The sequence below is a fragment of the Schistocerca cancellata genome, chromosome 3, assembly GCF_023864275.1.
Source record: "Schistocerca cancellata isolate TAMUIC-IGC-003103 chromosome 3, iqSchCanc2.1, whole genome shotgun sequence".
Taxonomy (NCBI): domain Eukaryota; kingdom Metazoa; phylum Arthropoda; class Insecta; order Orthoptera; family Acrididae; genus Schistocerca; species Schistocerca cancellata.
The window spans coordinates 677621285-677634544 of record NC_064628.1 but is presented as its reverse complement, the minus strand read 5'-3'; the positions used below and the strand labels follow the sequence as shown (position 1 = coordinate 677634544).

The window sequence follows — 13260 nt, the reverse complement described above, 5'->3', positions numbered from 1 at the left end:
AGTGCTTCTAGGTCTGTGTTACTCCATTTCACTACTCCAAATGAGTAGGTCAATATTGGTATAGCATAAGTATTTATAGCTTTTGTCTTGTTTCTTGCTGTCAATTCTGTTTTCAGTAGTTTTGTTAGTCTTTGTCTATATTTTTCTTTTAGTTCTTCTTTAATATTTGTATTATCTATTCCTATTTTTTGTCTGTATCCTAGATATTTATAGGCATCTGTTTCTTCCATCACTTCTATGCAGTCGCTGTGGTTATCCAATATGTAATCTTCTTGTTTAGTGCATTATCCCTTGACTATGCTATTTTTCCTACATTTGTCTGTTCCAAAAGCCATATTTATATCATTGCTTAATACTTCTGTTATCTTTAGTAATTGGTTGAGTTGTTGATTTGCTGCTGCCAGTAGTTTTAGATCATCCATGTATAACAAATGTGTGATTTTGTGTTGGTATGTTCCAGTCATATTGTATCCGTAATTTGTATTATTTCGCATGTTGGATAGTGGGTTCAGAGCAAGACAGAACCAGAAAGGACTTAATGAGTCTCCTTGGTATATTCCACGCTTAATCTGTATTGGCTGTTATGTGATCTTATTTGAATTTGTTTGGATATTAAGTGTGGTTTTCCAATTTTTCATTACGATGTTTAGGAACTGTATCAATTTAGGATCTACTTTGTATATTTCCAATATCTGTAGTAACCATGAGTGGGGTACACTATCAAAAGCTTTTTGGTAATCAATGTATGTGTAGTGATCTTTGTTTAGTTTTAGCTTGATATGTCATCTCTGCATCTATTATCAGTTGCTCTTTACATCCTCGTGCTCCTTTGCAACAGCCTTTTTGTTCTTCATTTATAATTTTGTTTTGTGTTGTATGTGTTATTAATTTCTGTGTAATGACTGAAGTTAATATTTTGTATATTGTTGGTAGGCATGTTATGGGGCGATATTTAGCTGGGTTTGCTGTGTCTGCTTGATCTTTAGGTTTCAGATAGGTTATTCCATGTGCAAGTGTATCAGGGAATGTGTATGGGTCTGCAATGTAACTGTTAAATAATTTAGTTAGATGTGAATGTGTTGAGGTGAACTTCTTTAGCCAGTAATTTGCTATTTTATCATTTCCAGGGGCTTTCCAATTGTGTGTAGAATTAATTGCTCGGGTGACTTCATGTTGCAAAATTATCACTTCAGGCATTTGTGGTATCATCTTGTATGTGTCTGTTTCTGCTTGTATCCACCGTGCATGCCTGTTATGTTGTACCGGGTTTGACCATATGCTGCTCCAGAAGTGTTCCATGTCTGTTATGTTTGGTGGATTGTCTATTTTAATGTGTGTGTTATCCATTGTTTGGTAAAATCTCTTTTGGTTTGTGTTGAATGTTTGGTTTTGTTTCCTTCTATTTTCACTTTTTTTGTATCTTCTAAGTCATTTGGTCAATGCTTGTAATTTCTGCTTCTTTTCATCTAATTGCTCTATTGCTTCTTGTTGTGAGATTTTACCTAAACTTTTTCGTTTTTTGTCTGATATTTCATTTCTTGTAAATTGTGTTAGCTGTCCGATGTCTTTTCTCAGTTTTTCTATTCTGATCTGTAACCTGTGTTGCCATGCTGGTTTTGTGGGTTTCTTCTGTGTGTTGGTTTGTTCTGATCTCTGCCTAGTGTGTATATTTAGTGTAGTGAGTGCTCCTATATAAACCAGTAGTTGTAACTCTTCCATAGTTGTGTTTTCATTTATTTTGTTGTGTATGATTGTGTTGATAGTTTTTATTGTTGTTTCGACTTGTGGGTTATTTGGCAGTCTATGCAGGAATGGTCTAATGTCTGTATTTGTGTCTTTGTATTCTATATATGTCAGCTGAAATTTCTCTTCTATGTCTAACACATGTGTCTCTTCGTGTTCTATTTGTGCTTGTTCTGGTGGCTGTCTTAAGATTTCGTTTTCCTCTGATTGTTTAATTGATGCGTGTTGGTCTTTGTTTGTTTGCTCTGGGATGTTTGAGTCCATTACTGTGTTTTCTTCTTCTTCTGATTGCACATTACTTTGTTCCAGTATTTGTTGTACTTGTTGTTTGATGTTTTCTAATTCTGACTGGGGTATCCTGTTATTTTTGATTATTACATGGATCTGATCAGCTAGTCGTTGTTCTGTTAAAAATTTTAATTCCGGGTATCTGGTAATAAATGTTGTGTATACTTGTGATCTGTATCCAGTTGTGTTGGTTCCTAGGTTTGTTGCTTGGTAATAACAGAACATGGGGTGTTGATTAACTTCATCTGACCATCTCATCCTCTGTCTTTGTTTTCCTTCTAGGGTGGTTGCAGGAAGCATATCCTGCAAAACACCTCTATTCGGATTTAAATCATTTTCCAGTTGGCTAGCAGTGTCGTTACCATTGTGGGCGGGCATAGGGTTCAAGCGTCGTCCCCGACCATGATGGCGCTTGTCCGAGGCTTCTTTAGTTCTGTCCTGAACCAAGTAATCACACTAAAAGGGGGGTTAGCCCTATTAGTGGTTTGTTCTTTTCGTCGCCCTTTACGACTGGCAGAACATACCAGAGGCCTATTCTTTTCCCGGGCCTCCACGGGGTTTATTATTATTATTATTATTATTGACTTTTTTTCCTCAGACTTAAGTCTGGTTAAAAATGGAACGTGACGCGGACCTCGGTCAAGCGTGACTTCCTTGTAACTGTATGGTATATGTTATATTGCATTTAGGAACTTTCGGGTAATTGAACAAGTATCAATAATTACAGATTTTTGTAATTGTATATATATGTTTGGATGTAGCTGTATTGCATTGATGTACTGGTGAATATTGTGAGGTATGACTCCTGTAGTTGATAGTATAATTGGGATAATGTCGACTTTATCCTGATGCCACATGTCCTTGACTTCCTCAGCCAGTTGGATGTATTTTTCAATTTTTTCCCCTGTTTTCTTCTGTATATTTGTTGTGTTGGGTATGGATATTTCAATTAGTTGTGTTAATTTCTTCTTTTTATTGGTGAGTATGATGTCAGGTTTGTTATGTGGTGTTGTTTTATCTGTTATAATCGTTCTGTTCCAGTATAATTTGTATTCATCATTCTCCAGTACATTTTGTGGTGTGTACTTGTATGTGGGAACGTGTTGTTTTATTAGTTTATGTTTTATGGCAAGTTGTTGATGTATTATTTTTGCTACATTGTCATGTCTTCTGGGGTATTCTGTATTTGCTAGTATTGTACATCCGCTTGTGATGTGATCTACTGTTTCTATTTGTTGTTTGCAAAGTCTGCATTTATCAGTTGTGGTGTTGGGATCTTTAATAATATGCTTGCTGTAATATCTGGTGTTTATTGTTTGATCCTGTATTGCGATCATGAATCCTTCCGTCTCACTGTATATATTGCCTTTCCTTAGCCATGTGTTGGATGCGTCTTGATCGATGTGTGGCTGTGTCAGATGATACGGGTGCTTGCCGTGTAGTGTTTTCTTTTTCCAATTTACTTTCTTTGTATCTGTTGATATTATGTGATCTAAAGGGTTGTAGAAGTGGTTATGAAATTGCAATGGTGTAGCTGATGTATTTATATGAGTGATTGCTTTGTGTATTTTGCTAGTTTCTGCACGTTCTAGAAAGAATTTTCTTAAATTGTCTACCTGTCCATAATGTAGGTTTTTTATATCTATAAATCCCCTTCCACCTTCCTTTCTGCTTAATGTGAATCTTTCTGTTGCTGAATGTATGTGATGTATTCTATATTTGTGGCATTGTGATCGTGTAAGTGTATTGAGTGCTTCTAGGTCTGTGTCACTCCATTTCACTACTCCAAATGAGTGGGTCAATACTGGTATAGCATAAGTATTTATAGCTTTTGTCTTGTTTCTTGCTGTCAATTCTGTTTTCAGTATTTTTGTTAGTCTTTGTCTATATTTTTCTTTTAGTTCTTCTTTAATATTTGTATTATCTATTCCTATTTTTTGTCTGTATCCTAGGTATTTATAGGCATCTGTTTTTTCCATCGCTTCTATGCAGTCGCTGTGGTTATCCAATATGTAATCTTCTTGTTTAGTGTGTTTGCCCTTGACTATGCTATTTTTCTTACATTTGTCTGTTCCAAAAGCCATATTTATATCATTGCTGAATACTTCTGTTATCTTTAGTAATTGGTTGAGTTGTTGATTTGTTGCTGCCAGTAGTTTTAGATCATCCATGTATAGCAAATGTGTGATTTTGTGTGGGTATGTTCCAGTAATATTGTATCCATAATTTGTATTATTTAGCATGTTGGATAGTGGGTTCAGAGCAAGACAGAACCAGAAAGGACTTAATGAGTCTCCTTGGTATATTCCACGCTTAATCTGTATTGGCTGTGATGTGATGTTATCTGAATTTGTTTGGATATTAAGTGTGGTTTTCCAGTTTTTCATTACTGTGTTTAGAAAGTGTATCAATTTAGGATCTACTTTGTATATTTCCAAAATCTGCAGTAACCATGAGTGGGGTACACTATCAAAGGCTTTTTGGTAATCAATGTATGCGTAGTGTAGGGACCTTTGTTTAGTTTTAGCTTGATATGTCACCTCTGTATCTATTATCAGTTGCTCTTTACATCCTCGTGCTCCTTTGCAGCAGCCTTTTTGTTCTTCATTTATAATTTTGTTCTGTGTTGTATGTGTCATTAATTTCTGTGTAATGACTGACGTTAATATTTTGTATATTGTTGGTAGGCATGTTATGGGGCGATATTTAGCTGGGTTTGCTGTGTCTGCTTGATCTTTAGGTTTCAGATAGGTTATTCCATGTGCAAGTGTATCAGGGAATGTGTATGGGTCTGCAATGTAACTGTTAAATAACTTAGTTAGATGTGAATGTGTTGAGGTGAACTTCTTTAGCCAGTAATTTGCTATTTTATCATTTCCAGGGGCTTTCCAATTGTGTGTAGAATTAATTGCTCGGGTGACTTCATGTTGCAAAATTATCACTTCAGGCATTTGTGGTATCATCTTGTATGCGTCTGTTTCTGCTTGTATCCACCGTGCATGCCTGTTATGTTGTACCGGGTTTGACCATATGCTGCTCCAGAAGTGTTCCATGTCTGTTATGTTTGGTGGATTGTCTATTTTAATGTGTGTGTTATCCATTGTTTGGTAAAATCTCTTTTGGTTTGTGTTGAATGTTTGGTTTTGTTTCCTTCTATTTTCACTTTTTTTGTATCTTCTAAGTCGTTTGGCCAATGCTTGCAATTTCTGCTTTTTTTCATCTAATTGCTCTATTGCTTCTTGTTGTGAGATTTTACCTAACCTTTTTCGTTTTTTGTCTGATATTTCATTTCTTATAAATTGTGTTAGCTGTCCGATGTCTTTTCTCAGTTTTTCTATTCTGATCTGTAACCTGTGTTGCCATGCTGGTTTTGTGCGTTTCTTCTGTGTGTTGGTTTGTTCTGATCTCTGCCTAGTGTGTATATTTAGTGTAGTGAGTGCTCCTATATAAACCAGTAGTTGTAACTCTTCCATAGTTGTGTTTTCATTTATTTTGTTGTGTATGATTGTGTTGATAGTTTTTATTGTTGTTTCGACTTGTGGGTTATTTGGCGGTCTATGCAAGAATGGTCTAATGTCTGTATTTGTGTCTTTGTATTCTATATATATCAGCTGAAATTTCTCTTCTATATCTAACACGTGTGTCTCTTCGTGTTCTATTTGTGCTTGTTCTGGTGGCTGTCTTAAGATTTCGTTTTCCTCTGATTGTTTAATTGATGCGTGTTGGTCTTTGTTTGTTTGCTCTGGGATGTTTGAGTCCATTACTGTATTTTCTTCTTCTTCTGATTGCACATTATTTTGTTCCAGTATTTGTTGTACTTGTTGTTTGATGTTTTCTAATTCTGACTGGGGTATCCTGTTATTTTTGATTATTACACGGATCTGATCAGCTAGTCGTTGTTCTGTTAAAAATTTTAATTCCGGGTATCTGGTAATAAATGTTGTGTATACTTGTGGTCTGTATCCAGTTGTGTTGGTTCCTAGGTTTGTTGCTTGGTAATAACAGAACATGAGGTGTCGATTTACTTCATCTGACCATCTCATCCTCTGTCTTTGTTTTCCTTCTAGGGTGGTTGCAGGAAGCATATCCTGCAAAACACCTCTATTCGGATTTAAATCATTTTCCATGTGGCTAGCAGTGTCGTTACCATTGTGGGCGGGCATAGGGTTCAAGCGTCGTCCCCGACCATGACGGCGCTTGTCCGAGGCTTCTTTAGTTCTGTCCTGAACCAAGTAATCACACCAAAAGGGGGGTTAGCCCTATTAGTGGTTTGTTCTTTTCGTCGCCTTTTACGACTGGCAGAACATACCGGAGGCCTATTCTTTTCCCGGGCCTCCTTATTATTATTATTATTATTATTATTATTATTATTATTATTATTACTATTACTATTATTACTATTATTACTATTATTACTATTATTACTATTATTACTATTATTACTATTACATTTAATATGCAGCAATCTATGACCTAAAACCCACCTAACAAACTGGACAGTAACTACATTCTTAACTGGAAACTTTTCAAAATATGCCCGGGAGTTTTCTTATTTGTTAAGTATCATAATAGCTATGGGCAGTAACAAAAAGAAAACCAGTTCATTAAAAAGCTGTGATTTCAGATTATAAGACATGGAAAAATCAATTTTTTACTAAATACTTTCCTCAAAATCAAATGAGAAAAGATGGATAGTGAAGAATGTGCAAATCCCAAAACAGTGGTTTGCAATTTGTTATGCGAAAAGTATGTTTCCTGAGACATTAACTACAGATACTTTTTTTAGTCATATCAAATGACTTGAAATTTCCCTCACCATGTATCATATGACCCTAGTTGTGTGTAGCAATCAGCACCTCATATTATGCTCGGCGATAAGACAAAGGTGTCCTATTGCTGTCATCCCAGTGTGAATCAGTTATGTTGCTTCAACTATGTTTCTATGCACTCTATTGATGCACGTAGCTTCTGCATCATATCGCAAGTCACATCGTGTATCATATCGCTTATCGTATCACCTCTGCCTGAATTGCCCTTAACAAGCAAAAATAAACAAGTGCAGTTTTATCACGAGCACCACTTTGTGTTACATTTAACTGGTCATTAAACATGTTTGCATCTCTCCATCACTTAAATGCAATGACAAAGAGAAGTATTCAGGAGAGGATGTGTGGGAGATATCTATGTGCAAATATGTGACAACAACCAAACTGGTGCATCAATATCATGGTTTTCAACATTTTCTGTTCATTAACAAGGGTCAATTCCCGTCAGTCTTATACATATTTCCCAGGCCAGTTTTATTTTGCCCAACCTGTATAACACAACACTGCCTTAAACAAGGAAAAAAGTTTATTTAATTATTCAGCAAAATAATATTCTCTCTATCAATATTTTTAAAGCTTCTAAAGTCATCTTTGATCAAATGCTTTATGTCCATAGCAGAGTTGTCATTGCTTATTTCATCACTATTCTTAGCATCCTCTCCTCACAAAATCTGTTCTACTGAATTGGAAATAAGTTATACGGTTCTTCAACACATATTTTGAGCTCATTATGCGCTTGGAGTAAGCAATGAAAGTTCATTCATAGATTTGCTTTCCTTTCTTCTACAGCCCTAACACATTATTCCTCTTTTTTTCGTTTGTCCCTTCACCCTACACATAATACCTCTTTCTTGTTCTCCTCCCACACCACATTCTTCCTAGCCAAAGCTCCCCCTCCCCCGTCCTATCGTCAACCACTGCTATGGTACCCCACCATCCTCCCATTCCTTTACACTATGCCTCTTCTCTTTCCTCTCCCAACTTCTCCACCCCTCTTCCCCTCAACATGAGTTGCTGTTTAAACACCACACCGTGATAAGAAACCTTTATTTGATGAAAAATCAATTTTGCATCCAGTTTTATTAAGCAAAATTGCATAAACAAATTTCTTATGGTTTCTGCAGACATCTGCCAATATTTCTAGTGCTTATTTGCACATATACTTTCTAATGCTTTAGTTTTGCTGTAACAATTTTTTACGAAGTTGTTTTGATGTCTCTGTGAGCTCCACAGAGGAGGACTACCTCTGAATCAATTACTGCCACCATTTTTACAGTCACAAGTTTTTCCTGCCTGCTTGAGCTGTGGTATATTCATGCCATATTCCTTAAATACATGACATCATTGTCTTCGGCTGGTGCTGATGGTTCATGAACTTCACAAAGTTAAAGCTAAATTTTAGTTAGTTACTGTGTCACTTTCTTATTTCTGGCTCACAATTTTCTATCAGAATATAGCTAGATCAAGAAGGGAAAAATGCCAAAAAGAAATATATTCATTGAATGCAAACTGTGATGTAGCTCTTTGCATGCCTCAATGTTTCAAAACATATCACACGCACATCAATTATGTGCAAGAATGGTGCAGACAAGATTTTCTTTGCAATAAAAAGGGATTCAGTAAAACTTTTCACATACCTGCTACAGCTAACATTTCATAATAAGATTTTCAGATTATATAAACCAAGTTCCATCATTCCAAATGAAATATCACAGACATTCATTGCATTCACAGTTACAAAGTAATTTTTAAAATGTGTTAAAAAATGTGTTAAAAATAGCATTCCAGCTGCCCCATCCAGTGCGACAGTAGCTGGTTTGAAATGGATTAAGATAAAGCTATGTCTTTCAAAATATTTAGTAAATTTCATTTGCATCTGCCTACAAAGCAAAATTACCAATGCTAATAATTTTTCTAATCTTCTATTTTTAACTTGATACTAATTTTATTGATACACACCAGCATTGGCAAGACAGGTGTCATCAAAGCAACACCAATACTCATGCCACCAGGTGCAGTTCCTTGTTTCTTCCCAGATTCGCCTTTCCCTTGCAGAAAATTCTTACCCGTGGCACGTGCAATAACAGAAGAGATGTCACGTGACATCTGGAATGCCTGATAGGCATCAGCATGAACTGCATCAAGGCTGAAAGTAACACCACATTAATTTAAATTCTAAAGATATTTAGCTTTCTTGAACAGAATTTGCTTCTCATTAATCTAGCCTCTGCTGAAAGTTTAAGGTATTGTTGAAACTTCCTGGCATATTAAAACTATGTGCCACAGGGACTTCGACTATGGGATCTTTGCCTTTGACGAGCAAGTGCTCTACTGACTTAACTATCCAAGCACGATTCACAACCCACCCTCACAGCCTTACTTTGGCCACTACCTCATCTCCTACATTCCAAAAATTCCTATGCATATCTTGCAGGACTAGCACTTTTGGATGAAGAGATATCATGGGCTATTCTCCATCACTTAGTTTAAATCTGCCAGGAAGTTTCAAATCAGCCTACACTTTGTTTTAAGATCTTCTTGTTAAGCCAGTTACTACATCCGAGGGGTGGGGAAAGGGGTGGGAATGATTATTAGGTCTGTGGGCCTATAGCCAGTGAGCCCACACCCGTGAGAGTGGGCGTGCGCACGGGGTGGTGTGTGTGTGTGTGTGTGTGTGTGTGTGTGTGTGTGTGTGTGTGTGTGTGTGTGTGTGTGTGTGGTGGCCAAAAGCTTAATTGTTTAGCAGTCTTTTTGTTGTGCCTCTCTCTGACTCGGCACCTCAACTACACATTGAGCATGAATCTATCCTTTTTGTAATATTTTCATTAGTTCATAGTCAGTATTATTTACTCACATTGTCACTACAGACACACTAATCATTTTAATACCATTTGTCATACTAAAACTGTTATTTCACAGGTAACTAGGATGTAAATGAGATACTGTCTCTGTGAAATCCTGTTCTTATATAAAAGAAGGGCTAATGACCCTAATCAGACGAGGTTAAGTAAGTAAAAATTATTTCTTCAGAGTTGAATAGATCATACACTATAGTGAGATCTAGATTTATTAACAAGATAATAAATAGACTGAGTAATTTTGGGTTATACAATTAATGTCCTGAATGAAGTTTGTGATATCATAACACTAAAACATGCATACTTTGCACTTGTATATTCTGTACTCTCACATTGCATCCTATTTTGAAGCATCTCTATCACAGAGATGCTTACTATGCAGAATATAATAGTCAAGATCAGGAGATGAAAGCCACCCCCCTCCACCACTAAACATCTCTTTCTGGAGCTTATTATCCTGCCAGTGCTCTGTACTTACATGAATAAAAAAGTGCATTTTATTCATGAAAATTGACATATTTTTACAAATAAATAAATGAAAATATCCACCATCATCAGACCTGTCATTCCAAAGACATGTCTACAATTAGTCAAGAGCTATGCAAGGGACTCTTAAGTATATGGCACCTAGGAGTTGTTCTACACAACAAGCTACTCAAAAACATTAAGTCAAATGGAGATGGATTTTGAGCAAATGTAAATATGTTGGTTCAGAAGAACTGCTTCTATACAGAAGAAGAAATTATGAATGCCAGTCTGAAGTAAGAAAGTTAAACATTTTCCTATGTACCACACGTTCATAGCCGATTTAGTTTATTTTACAGATATAACTTATTTATCTTTCATGAGTGAATCGAAATCAAGTCAAACGCCTTCTTAAACACCACAAGTTTTCAGCTGATTTATTCTACTGATGTAATGGTTTTTTTTCTTATAAGTTAATTATAATATTTATACACATTGCAACTGTGCCTTCTCTCATATCCATGAGTAATACCACACAACAGGATTTCTGGAATCAATAAAAATCAAATCAAATAAAAAAATTCTTGGAATGGCATAATGGTTTAAACATTCACTTTTGTGAATGGATGGAAGTATCATACACAGAAGACTACATGTGTGTGTGTGTGTGTGTGTGCTAACACACTGTATAACATGGATGTTACTATAATAGCAGCTGATAAAATGGACAACTTACATATGTTTGGGACCAGCATTGATTCTCAGGTCATGCTTCACTAGTCGAATGATCATTTTCAAGTCATTTGATGTACATCTGAAAAAAAAAAATTCAGCTTTCCTTATCAGATAAAATAATAATTTATCAGAGTCATCATAATACTGTTGCCATAGGAACAAACACTTTGCATACATGGAAACTTTTTTTTTGTGGCAACATCAAATGCAGTTTATACACATTACCTTTTTGCTATTTGTTTGAAGTGATGGGCTTGTTCATCCTCCTTTGTCATAGTAGAAAGCTTCTCCAAAAATTCATCAACCTATAAACATAATATGATCCAATGTTAGGAATGAAAATTAAATTACACAAACTCTTAACATTCAAAAAAAGTTTAATATGTTAAAAAAATCTGATTCTATGTCACAGCACAAAACAAACATACATCAATCAATGCATTAGCAGAAATGAGAAATCACATTAAGACCAGATCCACAGGGGCACGGTTTTTTGAGAACACGTACTGTCTCTTCTACCGTCAACATGATGTGCTCTGCAATCTACAGCAATTGATGTAGACTGATGCTGCATTACTTCATAAAATTCTTTTTTTCTTTCACAACAATCAACAATGATACACAGTCCAATGCACACCAACTCCAAGGAATATTTTTACTTTTCTCCTGTTCTGCTCTCACATTTAATCTAGGAATTTTCATTCACCATTTCAGCATAAGTGTTTTCTGGAAAGATGTACAGACAGCTACTGTGAGATGCAAACAGCAACCATCTCATTGTTCTAGACTTTGTTGTTGACACATGGGAGGCCATATGTGTGACAGTGTTATGCTAAGATCAATGTCTAACAAATTATGGCAAATATGTTACACAGAGGATGGCTTTGTTAGTGGTGAAGTGTTCGACTACAGATCCAAAGCTCTTGGGTTTGATCCCAGTAAGTCAGGATTTTTATCTAATATCTATCATTTCTTTCACCTCTGGCAATATTTGTTAATCTGAAAAATGACATGTTGCAGTATGGTTCAGAGTCCACATTAAACTGTAGGTCCCCCTATAACAGGCTGGTTACGTCATTTCAAAGGATAGGCATACCACCTGCAGTTGGACCATACCTAGCACTGTGGTGTTCAAATCAGCCTTCAGGATGACAATGGTTTCACCTTTTGTATGTTGAACAGCTTGTTGTAATTTATAGGAGATTTGTTCATTTCTTTTGAAAACTCACTTGCATTTTCTTTAACAATTTAATTGCTTTGTTGCAAGAAATAATGCCTAAATTAATAGTTAACAAATAATAATCACATCTTAACTATTTATCAACATACACAGTATTTTATATCCAGAATTATAATATTTTAAACATTGTTCTCTTTTGTAGGGGGCTGTCAAAGGAAAATGAGACAAAAGGGAAAAAAGTAAGTAAACTGTTTATTATTTCACAAGTAATTGCCATAACTGCTACTTATCTCACTGTGAGACACGATGGCCAGTGCCCTCACGTAAAAATGTTTGCAGTTATCCAGGTAATCACGATTGTATGCAAGTGTGCACCACATAATACAAAGTAAATCAATGGCCAGAAATGTCATCCATGGCTCAAAAAATGTGGAAATTGGATGAGGAGAGATTGAAACCATATGGAGGATGTGTAAGGGCTTCCCAATGAAACTTCTGCAGTGAACTTTGTGTTTTGAGTATACTGCATAAATTTTCCTTGTAAGCCTTTTCACATCCTAAGTCCCAAGCTCTCTCTGTGTCGTTCCCACATTTTTGGGGCCCTAAAGAAAGACCTTTGTGGCTGCTGATTTGCTTCAAATGAAGATGTGCATGACTGGATACAATCATGGTTCTATAAGCAGCCACAACCATTTTTCCATGAAGGCACAGACCATTTTGTCATAGTTACTCTACTATCAGTTATGGAGATTACTTTCTAAATAATAAACAGTTTATACTTACTTTTTTCTGTCTGTTTCAATTTCATTTTACTGTCCCTTATAATATGCAGTATTCCAATATTCTTCCATGTTTCCCGAGTTCTGTTGCTTGGATTTCTTCTCTCTTGTATTTACTCCTTGGTTAACTCTACAGTTATGAGGTGTTACCTTTGACTGTAGGATCAGTACAACAAGCTAGTGTCTTACTGTAGTACAGCAGTTGATGCTGCATTTATTTAGTTGGGCAGCACCCCTTCCTACCAAATTTTTTTTTCTGCAGTTATTGCTGAATGGTGAGTGTTTTGAACCTATCACTGCCAACTTTATGTCATTAATCACAAAATTATGAATTAATACAGATTTTTCCCAAGTTTTACTCATTCAATTATCTCCATTGCTTTGTA

At 35.8% G+C, this 13260-nt stretch overlaps 1 protein-coding gene across 8 annotated transcripts in view; it reads right to left on the bottom strand.

Annotated features, from left to right (window-relative positions):
* LOC126175652 (DNA ligase 3) overlaps nucleotides 1–13260 on the bottom strand; it is a 644184-nt gene that overhangs the window by 272206 nt on the left and 358718 nt on the right. For all 8 annotated transcript variants that reach the window (XM_049922552.1, XM_049922551.1, XM_049922546.1 and 5 more), the window contains 3 exons: nucleotides 11141–11220; nucleotides 10917–10994; nucleotides 8817–9003 (listed from right to left, as the gene is read on the bottom strand). In XM_049922552.1, coding sequence (XP_049778509.1) covers nucleotides 8817–9003; nucleotides 10917–10994; nucleotides 11141–11220 — 345 coding nt within the window. The remainder of the gene's footprint in view (nucleotides 1–8816; nucleotides 9004–10916; nucleotides 10995–11140; nucleotides 11221–13260) is intronic.